This window comes from Streptopelia decaocto, assembly GCF_964273445.1.
Source record: "Streptopelia decaocto genome assembly, chromosome: 5".
NCBI lineage: Eukaryota > Metazoa > Chordata > Aves > Columbiformes > Columbidae > Streptopelia > Streptopelia decaocto.
Genome location: NC_138659.1, coordinates 44,528,892 through 44,554,671, shown reverse-complemented (window position 1 = coordinate 44,554,671; position 25,780 = coordinate 44,528,892). Strand labels below are relative to the sequence as shown.

The following is a 25,780-nucleotide window of genomic DNA, read 5'->3' as shown; positions in this document are numbered from 1 at the left end:
GTAACCCAACTTCTTCTAGGAAAAAGGCCCTGCCCAACCTTTACAGAATGCAGAGTGTGTGTGTGTAAAATAACAGGAGTTTGCACACTCTTGATTAACAAGCAGTCTCTTTTCACTCACCTAGTTCCAAACATCTTCCTTCCTTGTACTTTTCCTTTATTTCTTTATATGTTTCTATTTTGAGAATGACAAGCTGAAGAGAGGTTATCCATGCTAGCAGAGAATAAAAATTGAGAGTTCCAAGAGTCAGAAAAATTGCAACATGCAAAATGAAAATACTGAGCAATAACTACAGATTACACATATCATGTGCAGACAGTTGCTCATCAACAGCACACAAGTCCCAAACTCTTGTCAACACAACCATTTCTGAATAATTCTGTGGATTCAAGCAGAGAATTTATATGGAAAAACTAAGTTACATAAAATTGAGTCATCACTCACACGTACATCATCATGAACACCAAAAAAGCATAGTCTGCAAAGACTTAGAAGATAAACAGCTTTAATTTCATAATCTCTTCTTACATACATAAATTTAAGGCACAATCCAAAACCTTAAAACATTAACTACAGAATCTTCACTACTGTCAGCATTACTGCTGCTTTGTAACAGTTGCCCTAGTGAGAGTGAAATGTGGAACACATCTTCCTTAAAAACAATCAAGGAAAGAAAACACAACTGGACAAAGCTTCGTCAAAACAGTCTTAACTAGGAACGAAAACTCAAGGCTGTTCTCTCCACGTATCGGGGAGCAGGCTGGCATGAAAACAACTCCACATGCAACATACAGAAAATTTGCATGAAAATTACATGTAATTTTTATACAAAACAAAACCTTAAATCATACAACTGTGATTTTTCTTACATAAAACAAACATATTATTTCAGCATAATATGAGCAGAAAGAAAATAATGACCTGTTGTTCATGGATTGCTGAGAGTACTATAAAAAATCCTGAGCAGATGGCACATAAGCTTGATTTTTTTTTTTTTTTGGCATTTATTACCTACTGATTTTGAACTGAAGGGAAGATATATGCAATGTTATCTTTAAAAATTTAATTGCTTTAGGAGAAACAGGTCATTACTTGTTTACTTTTGGAGAAAAACAAAAATATGCTTTAAAGCAAAAACACGAAAACAGCAGCTTTTCCAAGAAAAACTTCACGTTCCATTTAGTCATTTCCACCACACAACTTGAGGAGGATTTTCCTGTAGTCTCCTGAAGTATCACCCTGGAAAGAGACAACGAAAAAGAAAAGTTGAAGACTCATGGGTTGAAATAGTGGAAAAAGAAGTGTAAGCATCCTAAAAACGACATTAACAAGCAAAAGAGATGAAGCCAGGGCTGAAAGAAAGCAGATGGTAACATCTTAAACAAAAAATTAAAAACCTGTCAATTAGAAATCATCCCAATACAAGTACACAGTAAAATCTGCTCCTTCCATAACTGGAACCAAAAGTGTCCATAGAGAATACAGTTCTTTAGCAAACTGAATTTGGTATACTGGTTCAACTACTTCCCTGGGAATAGTTCAATGAAGAACTCTCATTGAAAAGCTGTCTTACAGCAAAAGGTATGTAAATATGGAAAAACTAACACAGAAGTCCTGTTCCTTGCAGTCAATGTGGGTATTTTTCCAAGGACAGAGAGTGAAAGTTTACTGTTTGTTATGTTCAAACCTTAAAAACAATGCCCTTATACCAAAAGATCTAAGGGTTTTTTTTCATAACCAGAGAACATCGCTCTCATGTTGTGGGCAGTGAAAGTCAGTATGGATGCACACACAAACATGCATTGAAAAGACCGAAAGATTCCATGAACAGAAGCAATTAATCACAAAACGCCCTACTAGCTGAGTTTTGCCTGGTGCTCTTATGAGTCAAAAGTGTTCCCTGGGAGCTGCTCATTAACTAATTTGGTGGATGAGGCTTGACAATCCTTTTCACAGAACAGCTTCAGCTAGTGCATTTATTTCATCCTTCATCTTCAGGTATGACTGAAAACTGTTTTGTCTAGATCAAAATTATTACAGTAGTGACAAAGAGACACCTCACAGGATAAATCCTGTGCAAGCACAGTCCACAAAATAGAAAACATTCCTGTTCATATATGCATTGAAAGGAAAGAACTGCTGTCCACTTACAAAAGAACAGAGAAGAACTAAGAACTTTCTTTCCAAGGGTGTTTTCAGCTGTTTTTACAGAAATAGGAAGCAGTTTTCACACACGTAACTGTGTGCATGCGTGCCTCATATTTACAGAAACCAAGTTTTGAATTAAGTTCAGCCCATTAAATGAGTATGACTGGTTTCTGAGCAGTAAAGTTATTTCAATGCTAGGTCAAAAGACAAGGAGGAAAAAAAAAAGACAGACATAATGCTTTTTGACCAATGTCACACTGTTTTTCACTCACATTGGTGGTTACAGGGCATGTAACTATTGTACTAGAAGCACATCTTCACTCTAGAGTTACACAATTGGAAAAAGCTTCTGCTAAGTGACCCTCTGTGCTGCACAGTCAGGAAGACCATATGGTTGCTGGCAGAAGACTCTTTTGCACACATCATCCTTCACTATCTTCACAGGATTCCTTCCAAACTTCTCCAAGTTGCAGCCCCTCAGTGTCAACAGCAGAAGGAATAAATAAGGGCTTAACAGACTGGGCACCTTCACTACAAGGCAAATGAAAAGTGGCCACACTCACTCTGTTCCAGCTCTTACTACTCTCCCCCACTGGCCAGACATCCTCTTGACTACAGTGGTAAATAGCAGTAGTAGGGTGGATCAGCCACTAAAGAATCTGAAGTTTAACTTAATTCCAAAATCTTTTACTTGCAAGAGAAAGAGGAGGCAACCTTTTAGAAGTGTACAAGGAGCTTTCAACTCTTTAACACACACACACACACACACACACACACACACACACACACACACACACACACACACACACACACACACACACACACACGAGGTAGAGCATGATTGTTATTCAATTGAAAGACTGTGGTTTCTACAAGATCGTATACAGGGACTGAGACGCAACCCAGACTTAAAACCTGGTCTCTGAAATCCCTCTGCACTAATTTCTCTTTTCTTCCTTGCCTGTTGACTTCTTTCCCATCTCCAGCTCATCCAGCCCCCATACAAAAGCAAGTGCTGTCTGTTCTCTGGCACTTCAGCCTCCACCCTCCCGTCAAATGTAGCAAACCAGACACAGCCAGCTACATTCGGTGCAGTTAATAGCTGTTCTGCATAAGGATCCCTGTTCTACTTAGCAGAAAGGATGTCACAGTGGGGAAGATAAAATCTCCCAGTCTTACAGTGATATCTGCGTAGAGGGATCTGCCATACATCCGCTTGTACTCTGCACGTATGTCCAGCAGGTCAACCTCGCTGCGTGATACCATGATTCGAATCAGAGTTCTGTCTTTTGTTCCCGCTCCCTGAAACAAACAAAAAACCAATATGTGTTAATAATGTGTGGAAATGCTGGACAATACAGTCCTAGGAAAAAAAAAAGAAAAGAAAAATCATGACCAACCATATGATCAATAGTTTACCAGCATAACCCCATTGACTTCAATAAGCTTGAACAGAATTTGGCCTATCATACTTTAATAAAGAAAACTTCCTGGTAGGACACTAATACGTCACTTCTCTGGAAAAGAACAGTTAGGAATTAAAAAAAAAAAAAAAAAAAAGAAGAGGGGTAGTCAGAGGCACAGGGGGCCAGGAAGGTTTGGTGAGTTTAATGGCCTATTTATTTCTGCTAGATCTCACTACTTAAAAGACATCAATTTCAACAAGTCTTAAGCAGATTTTATTTTATGAAGTGAAGACTTTCTTCATTTAAGGTATGGTTGTATGCCCATCTTTGTTAAGTGGATCAAATTCATATTAGCTAGATTTTTCCACAGCCTTTCATAATAGTGACTGCATCTTGGTAGCCCACTGAAAAACGTAATAGCTTTAGTTGAACAATTCATTCCAATGAGCTGTACAAACATTCTAAAAAAAAAAAACCCAAACACCGCTATAAATTTATGTATCTTGTCACAGGTACCCACCTTCATAGCTTTCTGCAATCTCTCTGCAAAAAAAGCCGGCGTGTTCTTGAGGCACTTAACTGCAAAAAGAAACAGTATCACAGAAATCAGGTATTAGTCCTCAATTAGTCCTCAGAACTCACAGCCATTTTTTGAGCTTACCCCAAACAACAACATGCTTTAATTTTACATCAACATTCACTTGATAGAATGCAGGTTCCACCCCACTTAGTCGCTGAAATGACTTCTATTTCAAACAGTAGCTGCAATAAAGTTGGAGAACCTACTACACTTGATGGCTCAAAGCAAACTTTTCAGTTACTAGAGACCATCTAGCATCAAACAGCCATAATGAATCTTCGAAGTCTAATTGACCAGATTCTTGCTTATGAAGAGGAGATGGGGAGGGGAAAAAAGGCTTCAAGGAACACATAGTTAGTGCCACTCCTGGCTTTTTCCTTATTTAAGATTTTTTAGGCTATGAATCTGCAAGGTATGACAAATTTAAGTCCTGCCCTAATACGAGTGAGGAAGCTAGGAAAGAAACCTCATGCTTATTTTAAAGTTAGCTACACTTTTTTTTTTTAGACATAAAGTTCAACAGGACTCCTGAGAAATTCTTGACACGTTTATTTAGTAATGACTGCGTTTCATATTTAATTAGTACAGTTCATTAGAAATCTGAAAGAGCGAAGTCTAAATCAAATTACTGTCATGTTGATCAAGATATGAAAGAATCCTCCTTCACTCATCAGAATTAAAATCTATATATTAATCCTATGTTAGTTACAACTAAATGATCATGCAATCTCTAGCAAACTACACAGAAAACAAACTACACCTGGCTTATAGTTTATAGCACAAAAAGGTATCAAAAGCAATCACACAAATTCACTACAAAACAAAAGGAGTAAACCTAAATACGCATTTCACAGCAACACACGTTCTATATAGGAAGAAGTACTTTTCTGAATAAGAAAATGTAGATGAGAGAGCACAGTTCACCACACACAATTGTTATTGATACATATAATACAATTCAAAAACAGATGAAATGCATGTTTCTTTATCACTGTATTTAGCTAAAACAACACACTTGCACTTTAAGATGTTTGAAGATGTTATTGTAAGTTACCAGTTGTACAATCCAGAAAGCTTTAAAGAAAGCAAAATTAAATATTTTCAATTAGAAATCCTTTTTTTTTTTCCCTGACAATAAGGTTCACAGAACAAACAATTGACTTATATATGTGTATATACATATATAAATACACAAGTAAAAAACTCAAACCAAAATCTATTCAATAAATGAGTTATACAGTAAAATCTTGCTCAAAAGGCTGTTGACTCCTTTGCAAGCTACAGTCCCAGTTCTGAATGGGTATCTACATGGAGACCTATCAAATGACTGCAAAACTCTATGAAATGAAATGACTTCCAAACTCTGACAGTACAGTTTCTTTACTGAGGCCATTCTTTTCCACAAACACTGGGAAATATTTATTTCCCCTAAGTTTTCTAACAATAGTTTTTGAGGTGACAAATTCGAAATCCTGGAAAAGGTCTGCAAACGTATCACACCAGAGCTGGACCCAGTTTGGGTCATTAAAAGGTGACTGTAGTGACAGCTTGGCCAAGCAGAGTAAGAAAAATAGTTACATAGTTCACATACGCACAATACAGGAGTAAAAAAAAATGAGAGTTTTAAAATTTATTCCCATTTTTCCAAGATTTTGTTAGAAACTTCCATGGAAAAAAACTAATGAATTTGAGCTGAATGTCCTCTCTCATTTTGTTTTGAAGTGATGCAATGCACATTCTTCCTATTTATTTCCATGGGAGTTTTTTTGATTTGTTTTTGGTTTTTTGTTACATCACTTTCCTAGTGACTATCATATTCAAAACCAAAGAACACTTTTAAAGCAGCAGCTCTAGATACCACAGGAAATTCACAGTAATAAACAGAAAAAGAAATGGAGATGTAAAGAAGCAGTCTGGTCTAAGAGACAAGAGACAGAAGACAAGAGACAAAAAGACGTCCACAATTTTGTCTAGAATAAAACATTCCAAATATCACTACTGCACAACAGCTTGAGGCCTTGTCCTAACCTCATGGAAACTAATGACTGCCTCTGAAGGGACAACAGTAGACTTGAGGGAAGAGTCTTTACTCTTTAAAAGTACTGGAGGAACTACAAACAAAGATTTAACAAAGCTGTGACCACAGGAAATGTTGAAAAAAAAAAACCTCTTCACAATCAAATTTCGGTTTTCTTTCTACTAAAAAGAAGTAGAGGTAACTAACTGGAGGACTAATGCTTATATTTTGCTTGATTTCCAAATCTGCCCCAAATATTACATTCTCACTGCCACAGTGGTTGGTACAAGTTCTCATCACTTCTTAAAACAATGGAAAGTACAGTTAATAATTCTCTCCCCACTTTAAGATGTCAAATTTAAATTCTGCAGCTGCCTGAAGCAAAAACTTGATCTGTCATTTTGAGGTAAATTAAGTGCCCCGCTTTACTGACCACAAGCGACTTCACAGAAAGCTCAACATAAAAAGCAGAAAACTGGAATTATTACTAAGAAGATGATCTTTAGCTGGAGTCACAGATGCCACCAGTTTTAGTGTAATACCAGGAACGAACTTGCTGAGACGACACCTACCTACAGCCAGCATGCCCTTTTCCAGGTCTCCAGACATTTCACGACAGATGCTGCTTTCGATGTCCCTGTTACACATCCTCTGGTACTCGCTGAAGACTGTTAAGAGAAGAGAAAGATTTCAGGAGTCAGCCTCACAAGAAGAGGTTGCAATGGTGCACGCTGCACGGCTTCACTGCAATTGCACTTCTCAGCTTGATACTACAGTACGCTCAGACAAGTTTTAACATCTCAAAGACTAATGCTGTTATCAACCATGTTGTTCCAATTACATGTCATCACACTCCTTCTAGCTTGTCTAGTTCTGTACTTATTTTTCAAGGGCTAGACCAAGAAACCACTGTAAGGGAAATAGTGAAAATTCTTCTAGGAAAGATTCGTGTGTCAATAAAATCAAGAAGAAAACATTCAAGCTACCTCACACACACATCCCTTTCCTGTATTAAGTGCCTCAATACGTAGAAGACTGGAAAAGTTCTGTGTAGTTACTAAAACATTTCTACCACTATAGACTGATATAATACCTAGCAAGTAAAAGGGGAAGGGAAGGATTGCAAGTGTCTTGTGCACACACAAGCATACAAAATTAAAAAAAAAAAAATCTAGTTTTTCAATTCTTTTATCAGAGAAACATTTGAACAAGCATGACCTCTACCTGCTCTGATATTTAAGAAATACGATCATAACGTGCAGCTCTTGTGTGCCCTTTCTCTCAGCAGAATTCACCCTGCTTTCCATTGAGGTATCATTACACCCATTTTACAGACAGAGGAAATTCAGGCACAGAGCAGTATTGTACATTTTTATCACCACATACAACAGAACCAAGTTATTGTTTATATAGAGGACACCATTACCTGCTCTGAGGTGGGCCCGGCTTCTTGCGCATAGAATGGCATTGAATTTGGATTCATCAGTTCCTAGACGGTTCTCTCCAGCTGCATATAGCTCCTGAACACAGAAGGGAATTCACACGTCATTACTCAGAAAAGCAGCCGGGCTGAAAAGCTCAGTTACAGATCTGCTTCCTTACAGCCTCCCCTCCTTTTGTGCTTATTTCTTAGGCTATCTACTGCTGGAAAACTGCAAGTAGCTCTAACCTTCCTACAACATGTCATGCTTGCAGTCTTCATTGCTTAGCTTTGAGCATAAATGCTCACACACAAGAGCTTCAGATTACTAAAGGAGGAAAAATTATTTTAAAAGTACCTGAGAACTGTTCTTCCTAACAGGGTTTACATTTAGCTCTTTTTCTATGCCTATAGGTACGTTCTGGGACGTTACTGGATTTTGGCTAGGGTATACTATGTAAAAAGCTAATTACATTGCTATTTATATGAGTGTAGTGTGCTGAAACGATCCAGGGTTTTCTCTTTGCTATGTGGTGAAATGGAACACACAAAAAAAGTAATCAGGCAAGAGTTACTAGGTCCAAGTGCCTTATTTTCTGCAAAAAGCCAGAGTTTCTTAAATAACAGGCAAAAGCTAATGCAGGTGCTTAACAGATTAAGCACATATCACCTCAAATCTCTTTGGACCATTCCCTTAATAAGTAGCACAATGGAGTCACCTAACACCTGGAAAAGCCAGAGAGCTGACAGAATGAGAGAGAGCCCCCTCCCCTTAAGGACTCTATTGCCTAGAGCTTCATCTCTGTAATGAAATTACACAGATCTGGTGCTCTGTCAGGGCTTTTCATATCACTTCCATCCACTGAAACAAAAGCACTACATCAGGAGATGTCACAAGGTGTCCAAAACTGGGAGTATGCAGAAACCACACAAATTTCAGTGTACTGAACTATACTTAGAAATTATGAGGCATTTCTACTGACCTGCACATCTTTTTGCACAAGAGACATGTCAACAGTTGTACTTTCATCTCTGTTTCCCTGAAAGAATTTGAAGATACAAAATTGTTACTGGTGGGCCTTTTTTTTTTTTTTTTAATAAAATACTACAAACACACACACAAAACTCAAACTCCAAAATCCAAGCATGGAAGTACCTGAGAAAGTGAAATCAAAAGCCTCTGAAAATGTCCAGATGTGTCACTTTTTATTGCTTCCTCCAGAGTTTTCTTAAATTCTAGAAGAGAGACACAGTCATGAATCATCACACACCTCTGCTCATTCCCTAAATTTATATTGTCAGTCAGTGATTAAGGAAGAAGATTTTAATGGAACTGTAGCAAATCTAACCTGCTTTATAGACCCTGTTGAGTTCCTGAATATGCTGATTGCTGCGAGAAGCTAAGATTTCAATGAGACAATTTTCATCTGTGCCAACGCCCTAAAACAAATCATATGGAGAAAACACACTCTTCAGATTGAAAACTTGCTTCTACAACCTAGTTTAAAAGGAATGTAATACAATTATACAACAAAATATAATTCAGAATATAATGTTGTTATAGGAGAAGCCAAAGTGAGTAGTTTAAATGCTACTTATAACACATTTCCAGACACAGATATATATTAGGTACAAATTGAACAGATAATTAAAATAATTATGAAAACAAAATTTCATTTTAAAATGCCATTATTCACATGAGGTTTTAGCATTTTCAGAATTTTTTCCTACCAAAGATTAATTTCCTATTTCTAAGAAGTAACTTTTACTAGTCAATAGATAGCAGTTGCAACTACAATCCAGCTAATATTATTTCATCTTCATAGGTACCTGAAAATTGCAGCCAAAGAACATGTAAATATACATACTGACTCAGTAAGGGAAATATTTATTTCACCTTCATTTAAACACTGTCTTGAAATACAAATGTTTAACCTGTTTTTGTTTTAAAAACCTGAATGTTTATAAAATAGTCTGATTGCTTTAAAGGAAAATATTTTAGAAAAGGTTCAACACAGGCTAGGAAAATACACTTTTGAGGTGAGGGAAAAGATTAAAAAAATACATACACCCTGCTCAAAAGTCTTTATGAACCTACTTTTCTGAACTATTCTTGAGTACTGAATGTAAAGTCACTGGAAACTCTAAGGGAAGCAGTTTCATAATCAGTTCCATCACAGCTCAAAGCAAAAACTCAGAAACTAAGGCATCCCATGCAGTGGCTGGCTTAGAAGAGAGCTGCCTCATTGGCTTACTCAAGACTATGTAATAAATAAACTGTTAGAACTCGGTTTCTGACTGTTTTGTGTATTTACTTATTGACATATTTTTTTTACAACGCCAATCTATTAAATAGTCTTTAACCTAAGAGAAGAATTATTTCTCAATTTTACTATCATATATCTCCAAGAAATGGGGTACAGATCAGTCAAACAGTGGACTGAGTTTCTGGGTGGAGAGGAGTGAATGTAAGTTCGAGCTTTTAAATGACTACCAAAAATTTTATCAGTTCAAATATTTCCTCTATCTTACAAATTTGTATCTCCTACACAAACCTTTATAGCTTCCTTGATTTCATAAGCATCAAACATGACAGGTGTCTTCATCATTGCTAAGATCGTCCTCTCAAAGTTACCTGATAGTTCAGACTTGAGATCCTTGATCAAATCCTAATGAGAAGTAAAAACAAGGAAAAAATGCAGAAAAACCAAAATTGAGAAATCTAAGCACCAAAATTGTGGAGTTTAATTACAATTCTTCATGTGTGAGCATCAATAATATATCAAAGTAAAGACATTCCACTTAACAACACTCAAGCCAGCTTAAAATGACATGTATGTCTAGGTAATTAAGGTCCAATTAAACAAACTGAACAGATCAAAGAGTCAAAGTAACCATTTGTCAGAGAAACTGCTTTATATGTTTCATCTGAAACGCTGCATGAAGAAACCAAGAGCAGGTAAAAGCAGAACCCTAAACAGGCTATGAGTTGTGAACTACCTTCCCCTTAAGCAACTTCCAATCCTTTTCTCCAAACACTAAGTCTTCTGTCTTCCAGTGAAGGAACGTAGACTCATTTCTCCTTCCTTTTGTTCTCATGATGTATTTACCTTTCCATAAGCTGTTTTGAAGGACAGGATGATCTGCTGACGTTGCTTGTTTGAACGACTTCCAAGGCAATCGATAATCGCCTGCTCATCGGTTCCTGTACATGCACACGGACACCACAGAATGAGCGCATACATCATGTGAGGACTCAGCTTTCTGTTCCCATTTGATCCTATCTCTTCTAAAACCAACTGAAGGATGTGTATGCCTTTAGATCATCTACGGTATCTTCTCTAGTATACGGACACAGAACTTCAAGCTCAACTCTCAATCACAAACACAGCAATACAAAAAAGACAACCTCAAATCAAATGCCAAACTCACTATGTTCTTTACACCTACATTCACTTCCAATAATTCTGCTGATAACCAAGAACATGCACGTGAACTAGCCCACTCAGTACACGTGTCACAATGGACAAGGGCATTGCTGAATCAAAGCTGCAATTCTACTTTTAACAAAAATGCAAATCCATAGACTGCTCACCAAATCCCTTCATGGCCTTCCTTAAGACTTCTGCATCCTTCAGAGGGTCAAATCCTGGTGCATCGGTGATTGTGCCTCGGTATCCATGCTAAAATCAGACCAAGTTGAGTTGTTTATTAGTGTTAATCAGGAAAACACTGTGTTTTACTACTTAGAAAAGATGACTACTGTTACCATTCTTATTTTTGTTAGAAAAGTAACAGAGAAAACTCAAAAAAACCCACCTTAAACAATTTCTTCACTTTTACACTCAAATTATAAGAAAATGCAAGGCCAAGAAGGTTCACTGATATTGAATTTGCTGTCCAACTAATTAAGGTGTGATGAAAGTGCATATATTATACAACTGACAATACTTTGTTAAATTAGGAAACGAAGTTTTCATTATTTTTGAATTCATGTAAAATCTTTCTACTTGGAAAATGTGATAAAACAGCATTTCTTCCCAGTCATATGAGACTACATTGCTTGTATTTAGAAGGGATCCCTCTATCTCTTTAGACAAACTTCATTACTTTTGTTTCAATTTTAGGCTTGGTTTACACAAATAAAATGTAGAGAAACACACACGTGGTTACATCTCAAAAAAAAAAACCAAGAAAACAAACACTGAATGCTCTTACTGTTATGGGAGAGATGGCAGGCCCAGTAGCTCCTGGGTAAGAGGGCACAGATGGGTTCATAGCTGGGCCTGGTGGATAATTTGGCATGGGCTGCTGCCCTGGGTAAGGTGCTGGTGGCTGTCCTGGAAAGCTCATCGGCTGCTGAGCAGGCGGTGGCGTGGGCTGGCCTGGCACGGGGCCGCCTGGGTATCCCGGGTAAGCTGGCGCATTCCCTCCAGGTGCAGGATATCCTCCATAGGAAGGCTGCTGTCCCGGGGGAGGTTGCCCAAAGCCACCGGGAGGGACCGGAGGGTAACCCCCAGGTGTTGAAGGATATAAGCCTTGCGGTGCGTTTGTCCCTCCAAAGGTCCCCGCCAGGTTAGATGCCTGCAATGACAGCCAATAAAGCAAGAGACAGGAAGGTGTACAAATGGTTGAGTTTCAATAACATGCTTAACACAACACAACCTCCCACTGTATCCGCACAGACAGGTAGTTCTGCATCTATGAGGAACTTCGCAATCATCATGTCTTACTAGCCAGAAAGACAGAAAAAAAAGAAGTATTCAGTTGACTCTTGCTTTACTGTAAACATCAGCTGCCAAACATCAAGAAGCAGAACAAATAGACACATACCTGTCACTGCATCCAGCATCAGACACCACTCACACAGAGGAGGACCAATAGCCACGCACCTCTTACTCTAAAGCCTTATGACAATTAATCCCAGCAAAACAAAACTATGCTTATGACTTCTCTGTCAAAGGCTGCCTTATGCAACCACAGCATCATCTGAGTGCTAGGATTTACTATGTGCAACCTCCGGCTGGTTTATGATGCACTGGATGTATTAGCAGTTTACAGCTGGCAACAGTTCCTGGAGAATATTCGGAAAGACATCTGCAGAAACTGCCACAAAGATACTCCACTCCACATGCAATATCATCTTCCCACGTGAGACACTCTGACCCTCTTCTACAGAGGAATCATAAGAACTGACATTTGATGACCGCAGTGTTCTCAGAAGCCAGTTGCTGTGGATATTGTTATGTGCACCTCAGACAGTTTGCTGCGCTTTTTGACTGCAGGCTGCCATATCACTTCATTTAACCATTGTCTCAGAAGGGCATCTATAATACAAATGTCTTCCTACAAAATGTGCATTAATTATGCAGCATAACAGATTTCTGAAAACTAAGTTGTTGGAAGTATCACTCACTTCTCTATGAAAAAGAAAAAAGTCACATTTGAAACATCTGCATTTTCTTCAGTCAATGTAAAAAGTCTTTACCATTATCGGTTAAATATCAGTGCTTTTAAGAGACAGCTGATCCCAAATTCTTTTCAGGGAGGAGTCGCTGATTGCACAGACTTGTTCCTTATTTAGAGTGGCCAAAATCCAGGTAATAGGCAGAATCTGGACCGCGTTTGCCCATGGGAATATACTAAGAGTGGCTACTCAGTGTTAACAGTCTGTTCCTCTATTCCTCTGCACAGCAAAGCCAAGTTATATTACTTCTATATACATGACTTTCGAAGTTAAGCTCTTAAATCAACATTTAACATAGGTCTGCTTTCCTAAAATAAGAAATTGCTTGCAGTAACTGTTTTCTTCAACAGATTATATTGAACGCTCAATATCTAAATAGACTAGACATAAAGGCACAGAACTCAAGAGATAAACTTCTTAGTGGCAATGCCAGAAACACATCTTTGCACTTAAGGAAGTCACAGTAAAACATATTAAAGGAAAGGCAACTCACCATTCCAGCCATGTAGCTGGGATTGAACTGACTGGCATAGCCAGTCACATTTTCTAGACCGATTGGAGGTGGATTTGAAGGTGGATAGGCAGCACCGCCCCAAGGACTGCTACCTGAAATCAAACACACCTGTGCTGAAAGCAGAAACTACACCCTTTAAAACTTATTCCATACTACTGACATTTCTAATGTGATATCTGTTCAACATGGCAGGGTAGCAGTGCAATTATGATATAAAGAGACACCTCACTGAATATTTCTAATCATGTTATTTATCACTGAATATATCCGTTCTCATTTTAAACAACTCTAAACATATTTGAAGGTTGACACTTAAGAGTTAATACTGTAAACATCATCTTTTGACTAGACATAGTTTCTCTTAAACTACAAAGTTGTCTGGGTATTCCGGTAGGAAAACATTAACTCCTTTTAGGCTGCTAATTTGAGGGATGTCTAACAGAGCATGATCCACTACACTCACAGATACCCAAGTCACAAAACATGGCTGCACACAGCAGTACAGTCTTGTTCATACAGCAGTGTAACTAAGCCAGGATATTCTGCTGAGAAATGGCATTTATCTTCCCAGGCTGGTCTGGCTTCTCACCATACACCACTTCCCCTTCCCCAGTCAGCTTGCCTAACTCCACATTTACCATGCCCATATGAGTCCAGTCCTTTCTTTCCACCAACAATACTGACAACTGCAAAGTTCATTACCAAAAACCTGATACCAAGCAGCAGTTACATATTCCACCAGCTTAATATTATTATAATCTATACCCTTTTTAACAGCCTTCTCCTTTCCATATACAACAATTTGCCTAAGAACAGTGAATTACAGATAATGTCATAATTAAGGCCCTAATATTTTGTGGGATATGGTTTTAAACTGTGTGACCAATCTCTCCCTATACTAATTTTTCTCACCAGCTGCCTTTAAGACTCGGTACTAACCAGATTCTGTTCCTTGGCATTTATTGATTTTGGTCAAGTCATTACCATCTCCTAGTTCTGTGTGCTTCGTTTGAGATGAATGAAAATGGACCTGATGTGACAACATGGTAAAGCACCCATATTATATAAATCTGAATCCTCAGCCAAGATAAAATAGGACTTAACAAGAGAACACAGATAGCTTGGGTGAGTCCATGCCACCTTTACACTCCAGATAGGACAACCACTACCATTTAATGTTTGCTCCATCTAAAGAACTTACCTGGGGCCGCCGGTGGATATCCACCCGCTGGAGGATAGCCAGGATAACTCATTGCAAAGATCTGAAAAGCATTCGTGATACAGTTACTTTCTGTAACGCTTCACTAATTACACTGCATAAAATTAGCAGGCAACATGTCTGTGGTAGCCAGTTAATAAAATTTAGACATAAACAAGTCACATCAGCTTTTCCCTGGCAAACCTCTTCCCATGGACTAATAAACATGTTCAGATATCCAAGCAGTTGTAGAGTCACCCCTCAGACTATTTTTCTTATTTGTTTCAGTTACTGCTTACTGCTCACTTTGCCTATTATGTTGTTAAGGATATTTTACTTGAAAATTCTTACCTCATTGAGGTAATTAAATCTCCCTAAGTTTGCAACCTATACAGAACAGTCTTACTAATCAAAAGTAGAAAATCATCCGACAAACAAGTCACATCTTCAAGTGAATAATTGTATCGGAAGTGATAGAAAGCATCTAAATGCAAACATCTGCAGGAGTGCAAGGTCAGAGTAAGAAGCGGAAAGGGTACACTTTGTGCTTACAGCATTGCCATAAAATATGAAGGGCTCACTGCAAATTTGATCTCTCAGAGCTGGCAGTGCCTGTGTCAGCACAGAAGTGCACAAAGTCTTTAGCTGTCCAAAGTGAAGCAGAGGTCAAAAAGGAAGGACAAAACTAAAATGATTGTCCAGAACATGAAAAGCCTTATTTTAAACAGAACAGCTCTCAGGAAGAATGGTAAAACTAACTCAAGGAGCTTGTTCCAGATGAAGAAAACATCCACAACCCGTCTCAACTTTTTCAAGGTTATTTTTAGTGACAATTCCCAGTCTATTTTTAAACTGCTGTGCAAGCAGTATCCATCTCCTTTCTTTCTTCTCTTTTCCCTAAAGCATTACCTTCTGTATCTGGCTTGTTTTGCTGGTTTGGATTTCAGCTGTGGAGTTCCAGCCTGGGTTGGGTTAGTGGGGGTGCTGGTTTTGTGGTATTGTTCTCATTTTGCATAATCATATTAACATCCCTTTCTGGTTTGCATGGGTCTTTTGCATAGCAACAGTGAAATTGAAAAAAAAAAATATATATGTATAAGTTTTATATATATATAAAAAATATATATATAAAATATATATATATATAAGATCTTTTTTTAGGAAAATATGATTAGGAACTCTTCGATTCATTTAAAAGCAGTTTGGACTTCATACTGCATGTACACATTTGAATTTAAATAGAGAGAAATGAACTAGCAGAAACTGCAATGAACACAGCAGACTAAAAGTTATAACTCTACCTTACCTCTACTCCAGCATGTAAAGCGTGTAAGACTCAACAAATAAGTAAACACAGTTTCTTAGCGTTCGAAAAAAGCCTGTTTACCAGGAAACCCATAAGGGATGCCTTTAACTGGAAAAAATCATTTCTGTGCAGGCAAGTTTAAGTACTGCCCTCCTATTTGTGCCATTTGTTCATTCTCCATTCCCCCTACAAACACATGTGCGAGGTGGGGTCAGCCAGAGGGGTAAATCCATCACCCCATCATTACCCGTTGTTCCCCTTGTGATGAGTGTAACAGAATTAACAATTTATCCAGCTGCACACATCGGGAAACCAAGTTGGAAAACCTGAAGATATTTTACAGAGTTAGGCTTTAAATAAGTAAACTGTCAGTCACAAATGTCTAGATTTAAACCTCAGGAAAGGTTCGGGGTAGCCAAAGCCATTCACAACCATCATGGCCCCATTCTGCATATTCAACTGTAAGAACAGACTACAGATTAGCTAACATGACACCATTCATAACCAGATTATATCTCAAGGGTAAAGGCTTACAGAAGGTTTTACATCTAATGAGATGCTTACACGATGCTCTCCATAACATGGCAAATGTTTCTCCTGCATTCACTTCAGCCTTGGTTTCCAGTGAGATCTTTCACTGCAGTGCTATCTAGGACTTTCAGAATAACTGAAATATCAAGGCTGCTACAGCTGAAAAGATGACAAGCTTTTTATTAGACAAGCACTTCTTGACATGACTAAGCGTTATGTATGTTTTCATTTCACATGCAAACACAGTGCGTAAGACCTACAGCACCAAATCTGGCATACAATTACTGTGCAATATACACGTGGGAGCACAAACTCCACACAACAGTCGTCAAGGTGATTGTGTTTTTTTTTCCAGGCATGCCCAGTGCACATCCCACATTAGATCTGATTCCTATCTTTGTCCATTTTTAATGCTAGAAGCTAAGTCTTGGGAAAAAGTCTCTCATGGTCATCCCTGCAGTTCAGCAAAATAATGGATTTTTACTTTTGAATATACACTGATGCTAAATTAAGAGCATAAAGTATGGCAGCAGCTGTATGGGGTCTTTTTCAATGCTCGAGAGGGACAATGTTCCAGCCCCTGCACTTCACTGCAACTTTACAGAACTTGATAAAGCCAAATGCTTTAATAATAGATGAAAATTAAGGTTATAAAACCCATCCAAAGAGCACTTGCAAGACAGTGCATACAGAAGAACTGCACAACTGCCTGTGCTGCCCGCCCTGCTGCCTCTGGGCAGGTACCAGTGCACGGGAAGGGAGCCAGCAAAAACAAACCAAACAAACAAAACCACAAGAGAAGGCAGCCTGCCACTCCAGAGCCTTGCTGTGTCATGCATTAACTTTACATAATAAAATATAGCCATGGTACTAAAAAACACTCAACCCTATTACTTAAGTCACTCAAAAAAAACCCAAACAAACAAACAAACAACAAAACCACTCCAACCCAGATTTTCAGCATGTATAATGCTTATTGGTCAAAGTTTACATTTTTAGTATACAGATTATTACAGCATTGAAACTATTCTTTTTTCCGCTTCATGTGCAAACATATTTATTTCTTTATCTATAGTTTCACAAGGTAAATCCAATAATGGCAGGACACTCTAAAAAATGATAAGGTTTCAAAAAAGCTTTAGGTACAAATTTAAGGCAAAGAGGTCTGAGGTTTTTATGTTGAAGGGTGTAGAGCAATGCGGTAAACACATTGTTTTTCTAAGTGGGGTTCTTTGCTTGTTTGTCCCACGTAGAACGTTCCTTTCAGATTTAAAAAAAACTTAAAGGAGTCTTTTGGCAATTAAAGCTGAGGTTGAGGAATAATGGCTAACTTCATTAGCAATCTGATAAGTATTTTACTATATTTAAAAACATTCTGCTTGCTTCTTTTGAATACTGCATTTATCCAGAACTTTTCCAAGGGGAACTCCTCCCACACTGGCTGGATTCCAGGCAAACTAGGATCCACAAAGACACCAACTTCTCACATTCAAAAACTTTCCTGATCACCACTTTTTGTGTACTTCTCTGTTGGCAAATTCTCCAGTTTAGAAATATTTACCCCTCTAAACTAACTTTCCAACCACACTCACAACCTTGTCTCCATTTCACCTTCTAAGCCCATCTTCCCAAATTTCTTCCGTTACATCCACAATATCTTGCTAGAACTGTAAGTGACGAGTGATACTTGCCTGCAGACAATAGTGGTGACATATGCCAGGGAACAGCAGATGCCAAAGTCCACCCTGTCAAATAGTTACCGTGTGCGAGGACATAGGAACAGCAAGGTCTGTGTTTGCTCAGCCATAAAAGAAGTGGTACATAAGAGAGGAAAAATCCAAACTACCAAACCACACACGGAAAGAGGGAGTGCCCTGAAGGAAATACAGAGCCAATACTGTTAAGGTCTTCTCCCTGTTCCCAGTGCTCACCCTGGAGGTCCACCTCAAAACTCTAAATAAAGATCTGAGGTTTTACTCCCCCAGTGGACATCGCTGTCTCGCTTCACTTTTTAACCCATGAACCGCTCAGGCTCTTGAATATTTTCCTGCTGCTTTGGCAAAGCTAAGAGGGAACAGGCCTGTTCATAAGAGATTAAATCTGAGATACACTTCCAATAGGAATCTTGAAAATATGCTCCTCTAAGCCACAGCACAGCCGAAAAGGACTACAACTGGAGATATTTATAACAAAAATAAAAATTACACAATGGCAGCAAAAGTAAATAATAACATTTTAAGGCTACCAGAAAAGTTCTGTTTCAAGGTGCAACAGAAATAAGTTCAGCAACAGCATTCACATCCCTTCCTGGAATTCATTTAGTGGCTGCTGTTCAGGCTCCAGTTACACCAAGGTCCAATAATTTAAGGGGGGAAAAAGAGTGAAAAGATTAGAACCTATATTTGCTCAAAATAATTTATTTAATTATGCCCATTTCTCAGTGAACACTGAGTAAAGTTAAACTCTTGGCCTTTACTCCTCCTCTGGGCTGATTACCAGGATGTAGTACAAAAGGCTGCCTAAAGCTATAAATTACAGAATTCCACTGTGTGGAAGGCACAAGCTTCTCCAAGACCAATCCCTGATTATGAAACCAGCAGAGAAGAATTTATCACCTTACAATACGCTGTGGATTTGCATCAGAGGTGAACTGAGGCATCCACCGCTGCACTTCTGCAAGACAAGGACGAGCCACAGTCAGCATCATACCAGCTAACTGCTATTTTACCAGCCTAAGCAAGACTTATCTTTGACTTACGCACTGCAGCATAGTAGTAGTCCTCTCCTATAGCTGGTATAGTATTTTCATCCTGACATATAAAAAGCCCTGCAATTTGGTTTTCTATTACGTCTCCTGTGTACACAACTCCTGGTGTGGCCTTCCTTTCACTGTGAAAAAAACCTAAATTTAGTAGAATAGGCTCCCCCTTCCAACAAGGCTTAATGTACCTGAGTTCATGCCAGCCAAAATTCAGGAAAGCTCTTTTATACAGAACTTCTCACCCCTAGTTTGCCACTGACCCACTACTAGTACCTTTTATTGCTTGCTTTTATTGGCTAGTGAGAAAATAAAACAAAAATGACACCACACAAGTAAGACCTCCAAAGGATAATTCTGATATAACAGGCAATTCAGCCACTTCATGACAAAGTTTCTTTAAACACCCAGTAATAATAACCAGCACCTGCCCTGCCAGAGGAACAAAGAGGGAAGGAAAGCCCCAATAACAAGCTCCCTTATTTCCTCCATGAGACCAGTTCACCCCAGCTCGAGTGTACTCCCCTCTCTGGGGGCGCCTCCTCGACAGCTCAACACCCACATCCTTCAGCAGAGGGTTGGTTCTGAATGGACAAGCAGGTCAGCCTCATATTCCAGGGATCAGCAGAGCTGGGACTAGCAGAGCTGGCTAGGTAACACTGCTCACCAGCACCGAACCACAGAAACGGCAAGCGTTGAACAGCAAGAAACATACTTCTGTGCTTGGTCTTATGGACCCTTGTCTAAGGGGTCCAAATAGCTGACAAACTGTTTGGAGAGAAAAAAAGGCAGCATCACGTTACCACTCTGCGGCAGCATTTAATCGTTGTGAAGATCCTGCTTATGGAGATAAACATTTATTCCCCCAGCATACAATTTCATTTAGTATCTGCGACTCTTCTGGGAAGATCACACATGTCTTTGGGGTTACATATCAGTCCCTACTCAAGGCAACAAACCCCGAAGAACTTAACTGAACTGCACCAGCTCTTGAAATGCACATGCAGCAAAATTGTGAGTTAATTTCTAGGAGGTCAACTTCACTTTGGCTTCCTACTCTGCCCTGATCCAAGTGTTTCCTTTTGAAGCACACTCTTGCAATGTTCTGTTTTGAACATTTACAATACAGACAGTGAAAGTGTATATGACAACACAGATAAAGATACTTTCCTAGCAAAACAAGAAATACCAAAATAGATTTATGAGATGCTTGAAGAAATAACAGAATGAGGTTGCTCTATTTCGAACTCATAACTTGTCATATAAAGTAATTTGTTGCAAAAACCAGTCATGCTATGAATAGCCCGAATTATGCTCTCAACTGACTAATGCTTCAGGGATTTATACTCATCTATTTTAAGTTCTACCATGCAAGAACAAACTTTCACATCATCAGTACAAGTCAAAATAGGTAAATATTAATTATTCCATTTCACCAAGTGCACTCTGTGGGGGAAATCCTACAGAACTAAAGGAACAGTCAAACACTCCGTACTCTAAAGCAGTTACCAGAAAAATACCTAGTTGTTCATTTCAGGCCATCAATTTTTAATGAGCTTCTGCACCTGAGCATGAAGTGCAGAGCTGGAGGGTGCCCAGCACCCCCAGCCCTGCGGGGCACCCGCAGTGAAAGGCAGATGGAAGTTTTCGGTTAGATCCTCTGCCAGTACTTCCTACACTTACATTGTTCAGGCTGCGGAAGAAGCCGAATAGCACCGAGCTGCTCAAGTGACAACTCCCCAAAGAAAGGCACACTTGGGGGACCTGCATGGAACCCTAATTTGAAAGCTGCATGGATGTTACCACACTGTGCACAAAACGCCTGTGCTTTGCACCCATCTGACAGCCTTGAGACCCCCCAGCTGAAAAACTGGTAAATACGAGCTCGCAAATATGTTAACTTTTCCTTAAAGGTGACAGCTTTCATGCTTTCTAGGCACTGAAGGGCTGTCCAGAACACCGGTTATTACTTGTCTGTGAGCAAATGGACACACTTTGTTCGTTCCTGACTATAAGGAAATACTGATTTTCAGTTCCTCAATTACTTCTTTACAGGGATTGACTTATTAAAGAAAGAACCAATTTAGTATAGTAAACCAGAGAGTCAGGTATTTCACAACCACCATAAACAAGTAAAGTCAAAAGAAAGGAAGACTGTGGCCTTTAAACCCAGTCTGCATGTGGGATCAGCCAACTTTAATCCTTAACGCTTATTACTAAAAAAGAAGTATTTTTTTCCCCTAAATCCTAACATCTGTAAAATACATTTATTCTCCTAGCTAATGGAAAACTGAGTATTTTCAAAGCACTGTCAAGTGCAGCCAATAACCAAATATGTGGACTACAGATACATGCAATGTTTAGAGAATGAACATTATTTTCCAAACTTAAAGCTGTTCTCTCTAGCAAGAATAAAAGGGATATTCACAGCATCTGCTTTAGGCAACTTAAGCACCTAATTTAGGACAACATGCCAAGTTAAAGTTAGAAATCTAAGATGCTTTTTTACCCAATCGAGAACTCTTTGGGAATCTGAATTAAATGCATAAATTAATCACAGTGAGTATCACTTCACATGCATATTGACTGAATGGCTATAGTAAGGTTTAGAACAAACAGAGGCCTTGAAAAGATTTAAAACTCATTTGGATCTTTAATGTGGGATTAATTTTGTTGATAGTTCTTAAGCCTCCCAGAAGCCCCGATGCAAAAGTCTGAATCGGAGGCCCACCTCTCCTAATGATGAAATGAATGCTAATTAACAGCTCCAAAGAAGGAAGGAAACTGTGAGGACCAGTGCTTCAAGACAACAGCTGAGCTAAAGCTAGCATGAATAACCTATTGGTGACACTTTCTCAATGCCCTCAAAAAAACACCCAACACAACACCCACACTATGTAGTTTTAAAAAAGAAGCTTTAACCTTCCCTATTACAAAATAAGACAGTATCTTCTCTCTCAAATAGACGATGCATAAGGAAAAAAAAAATACTACTTTCAATTATTTTGTATGTCTTAGAAAAGAAAATTGCTACCAATCTGACAGCACAGGGACACTCTGCACTCCCCCTGTACATGGAACAGGCAGGTAGCAGGACTGCATGGGGTTGTGCATTTTCTTAAAAACAAAACCAAAACAAAACAAAAACCAACACACAACAAAAAAACCCACAACAACAACAACACCCCCACACTTGAAGCCTATTCAGCTTATTTCCTACAATCTAACCATTAGCACTGGTCCACACTCAGCATCTGTGACAGCCAAGTAGTATAGATACCATTTCACAAGTATACACAAAAAACCAGCTGCTAAGCGTAGGCCAGATTGGCAGCCTGATCACTACAAGCACATAATAAAATTGTCTCTTAAAAGGACACCAGCAAGTCCCCATTCTGAACCATAACTAACTCCAGGCTTTCCCCAGCCAGCATCTGACTTCTTATCAAGATTTTGCAGCGAGCTCTGATAAAATCTGGAACGAACATGAAGCAACCATAGAAGTAACACGCTGTAAATATTTGCCGCTGCCCTTTGGCTTACCTATCTACCACTTGTGGTACTGCATTACATTCAACCCACCTTGGGGAACTGCCTGAAGGAAACTGAGTGTTTATATCAAACACTCCTGCTTTCAAATAAACTAGCAAAAGCAAAGGGACCACCTCAGCTTTGGTGCATGACAACTCGAGTTTCAAATGGCTTACAAGTCTCTGTCCTTATTTCCAACAGTTTACCTAATACAATTTAAAAATATATCCAATAAGAAACTGTGTTTCAAGGTAGCACACATAAAAATAATAAAAAAATTAAACTGGTGCTATTACTCAGTTGTGTACTTAACTCAAGGTAAGCCTCTTTCTACCATTTGAAACTGACAGAAATTTCCATGGATGACTACACAGAGCCTTGGCTAAAAATAAGTGAAACTTCTGATTAGTTCAAAGGCATTGCTATTTCTGTAGCCACCATCAAACCATCTTTTGGTCTTTTTTTACTACATCTCTGCTTTAACTATACCTTCTTTTCTTATTTTTTAATCCCTAGGTTGCTATCACAGAACTAAAATAGGGTCTATCTCAGTTCTGATTAATACAGTGTTATTGAACAGATCCTCTGCATGCTCCATCTTCCAAAACTTGACAGAGGTTTAGGAAACAGCATCTCCTGGAGCCTTCAAAACACACAGACTTCTTGGCTTGACTTTTTGTAGTAGATTACATTGTGTATTTTAAGCTGTTATCTAACACTACACACAGTCTTTATAACGTCTTGTCTTTAATATACTGTATTGACTACATAAATACCTCCATAACATATCCCCATCTCAGTGCAGTTTGATTATCTCTTTTAGTGGCTTTTGAAATTTCAAAGAATTTCCAGCCTGACAACTCAAAACTTCTGGGGACTATAGAGAACAAGAACGGATATAGCATATGACTGTGATGACTACTTCAGAAATTTTCAGGCCAGATTCACAAAGATGTTTTGGTTCCTAACCCCATACTGAATTTAGACAAGAGAAAGGTACATAAATATCATCACTGACACAGACATAAAATCATTAGGACCTTCAAAGTCTTGCTGTGTCTGTATTACATATGGTGCTTTGGAGGTACAGGGTGGAAGAAGTCACAAAAGTATCTACAGAGGCATTTTAAGGAAGAAAACAATGAGCAGAAATGCGGTGGGGACTGGGCGGCCACAAACACAACTTGTCATGGGCATTGCTTTCAGTTATCTGCTGCATCAGTGGGAGGAGAGCAGTCCACATGACTCCTACAGCAGCCCTAAAAACAGGAAATTATAGAAATAGCCAAGCTGTGGGGAGAGTGTTCACACGCTAGAGCTTTATAGCAGCCATACACTAGTGCTAGTTCTGTACCGCTTCTGACATTACTGTATGTGCTCCAGCAGAGCTCTGGCTCACCCAGCGGAAAATACTGTGTGCTGGAGGGCGCCAGGGAACGAACCCCCCGCCTCCTACAGCAGCCAGGCTTCTAGACACACAAAAACCTACTGACCAGCTCCTTCATCAAAACACATTGCACCAGCAGTTTTCCGTTGTCAGCGTGTTTTCTGTCCACACCTTTACCTCACTCTTTCTGCCCCAATGCATCCGTCCCCAGTTTTGGCTGAGCTGCTTTCCCTGCTTCTGCCCCTCCCTTCAGAAGGTCTCTGCCCCAACTGTTCCTCCTTACCAGGAAGAAGCCTCCAGGAAGTGCCACTGAGCTAGTAAACGAAGGAAAACTATCCCAAGAACATACACCCCACTGCCCAGCCTCCCTTCTCCAGAAACAGGGCAGGGAAGAACTTTTCTGAATATTGAGATGTTTATGCTGTCTTCTGTCTTACACACGGTAGGGCAAGAATTAAGAGCGTCTCTTTCAAGGCACTCTGAGTACATGCAGTGTAAGAAAAAGTGAAGTATGTTAGAAGCAGTCTGCAGAAAGGGATGTTTGGTTAAAAGAAGCATTGTGTAACAGCTCTAACAAGGCCATCTTAGGCTTCTTTCTCTTATCAACCATACACATCAGTATCAAAAGTTCAAGACAAGCTGAGGACACAAAGTACCAAACTGCAACAGCAAAACACTCATTTTCCTCTGAAACCAGCCCATTTCCATAAGAAGCAAGAGCAGCTTTCTGAAGAGCCGCCGAGTCGCTGCGGACCCCGACCTCCACCTGCACCAGACCCCAGGCGGGTGTCTGCCACCCTGGGCTAGTGTCTGTCACCCGGGCCGTGCCTGTCACCCCGGGGGCGCCAGGGCTCCAGCCGTCCCATCCAGCCGGACGTGAGTTCCACCGTCCCCCCGGGGACACCAGCCCGGCCCGGCCCACGGCCCCGCGGGAGCCGCTCGTCCCGGCACACAGTGGCACTCGCCCTCTCCCCCCATCCCGTCCCACGCGGGGGTCGCTCCTACCGCGGGTCCCCGGTCGCTGCTGCGGCCGCCGCCCCTCCTGACGACTCGGTCGCGCTGCGGGGTGGTGGCAGCGGGTGCGGCAGGAGGAGGGGCCGCCGCGGCCGCCGGTCTCGGTGCGAAGGAGAACCGGGGGCGGGGAGACGTGACGGCTGCAGCGGGGCCCGCCCGGCCGCCCCGCCCGCTGTCCCGGCCCCGGGGGAAGCACCGCCCGGCTCGGGCCCGGTGCCGTGACGGGGCGTGCGGGGCAGCTGCCAGCGCCGGCCCGGAGCCTCCCGGCAGGGGAGCCTGACGGCTCTGGGCTGGTTCCACAAAACAGGTTTGACAAAAAGTGATTTCCAGCGAGAGGTCACGCTTCGTAAAACAACAACAACAACAACAAGCAAACAAACAAAACAAACAAAAAAACCCCCACAACAACAAAACACACCAAAATAAACAGGGGAAAAAAGTCGCTGCACCCATGAGCCGGGCAGGCTGCGGTGCGCCCCACGCACCGGCCGAGGCGGACACGG

General features: G+C 40.0%; 1 protein-coding gene across 1 annotated transcript; it reads right to left on the bottom strand.

The window, feature by feature from the left end:
* Positions 1 to 488: 488 nt before the first annotated feature.
* ANXA11 (annexin A11) lies at positions 489 to 25,399 on the bottom strand. The gene is made up of 15 exons (XM_082052760.1): positions 25,269 to 25,399; positions 14,754 to 14,814; positions 13,532 to 13,644; positions 11,790 to 12,155; positions 11,167 to 11,254; positions 10,682 to 10,776; positions 10,127 to 10,240; positions 8,921 to 9,011; positions 8,728 to 8,807; positions 8,555 to 8,611; positions 7,578 to 7,671; positions 6,724 to 6,819; positions 4,075 to 4,133; positions 3,328 to 3,450; positions 489 to 1,239 (listed from the first exon to the last, which is right to left on the bottom strand). The coding sequence occupies exons 2-15, from the start codon at positions 14,803 to 14,805 to the stop codon at positions 1,180 to 1,182; spliced, it is 1,488 nt and encodes a 495-aa protein (XP_081908886.1). The 5' UTR covers positions 14,806 to 14,814; positions 25,269 to 25,399; the 3' UTR covers positions 489 to 1,179.
* Positions 25,400 to 25,780: the final 381 nt, after the last annotated feature.

Coding starts and splice junctions, on each gene's coding strand:
- ANXA11 (XM_082052760.1), bottom strand. CDS start 14,805: ATGAGTTATCCTGGCTATCCTCCAGCGGGTGGATATCCACCGGCGGCC. Junction 11,255..11,789: donor CTGCCATCTCTCCCATAACA/GTAAGAGCATTC, acceptor GTCTGATTTTAG/CATGGATACCGAGGCACAAT. Junction 7,672..8,554: donor TTGTGCAAAAAGATGTGCAG/GTCAGTAGAAAT, acceptor TTCTGTGTTCAG/GAGCTATATGCAGCTGGAGA.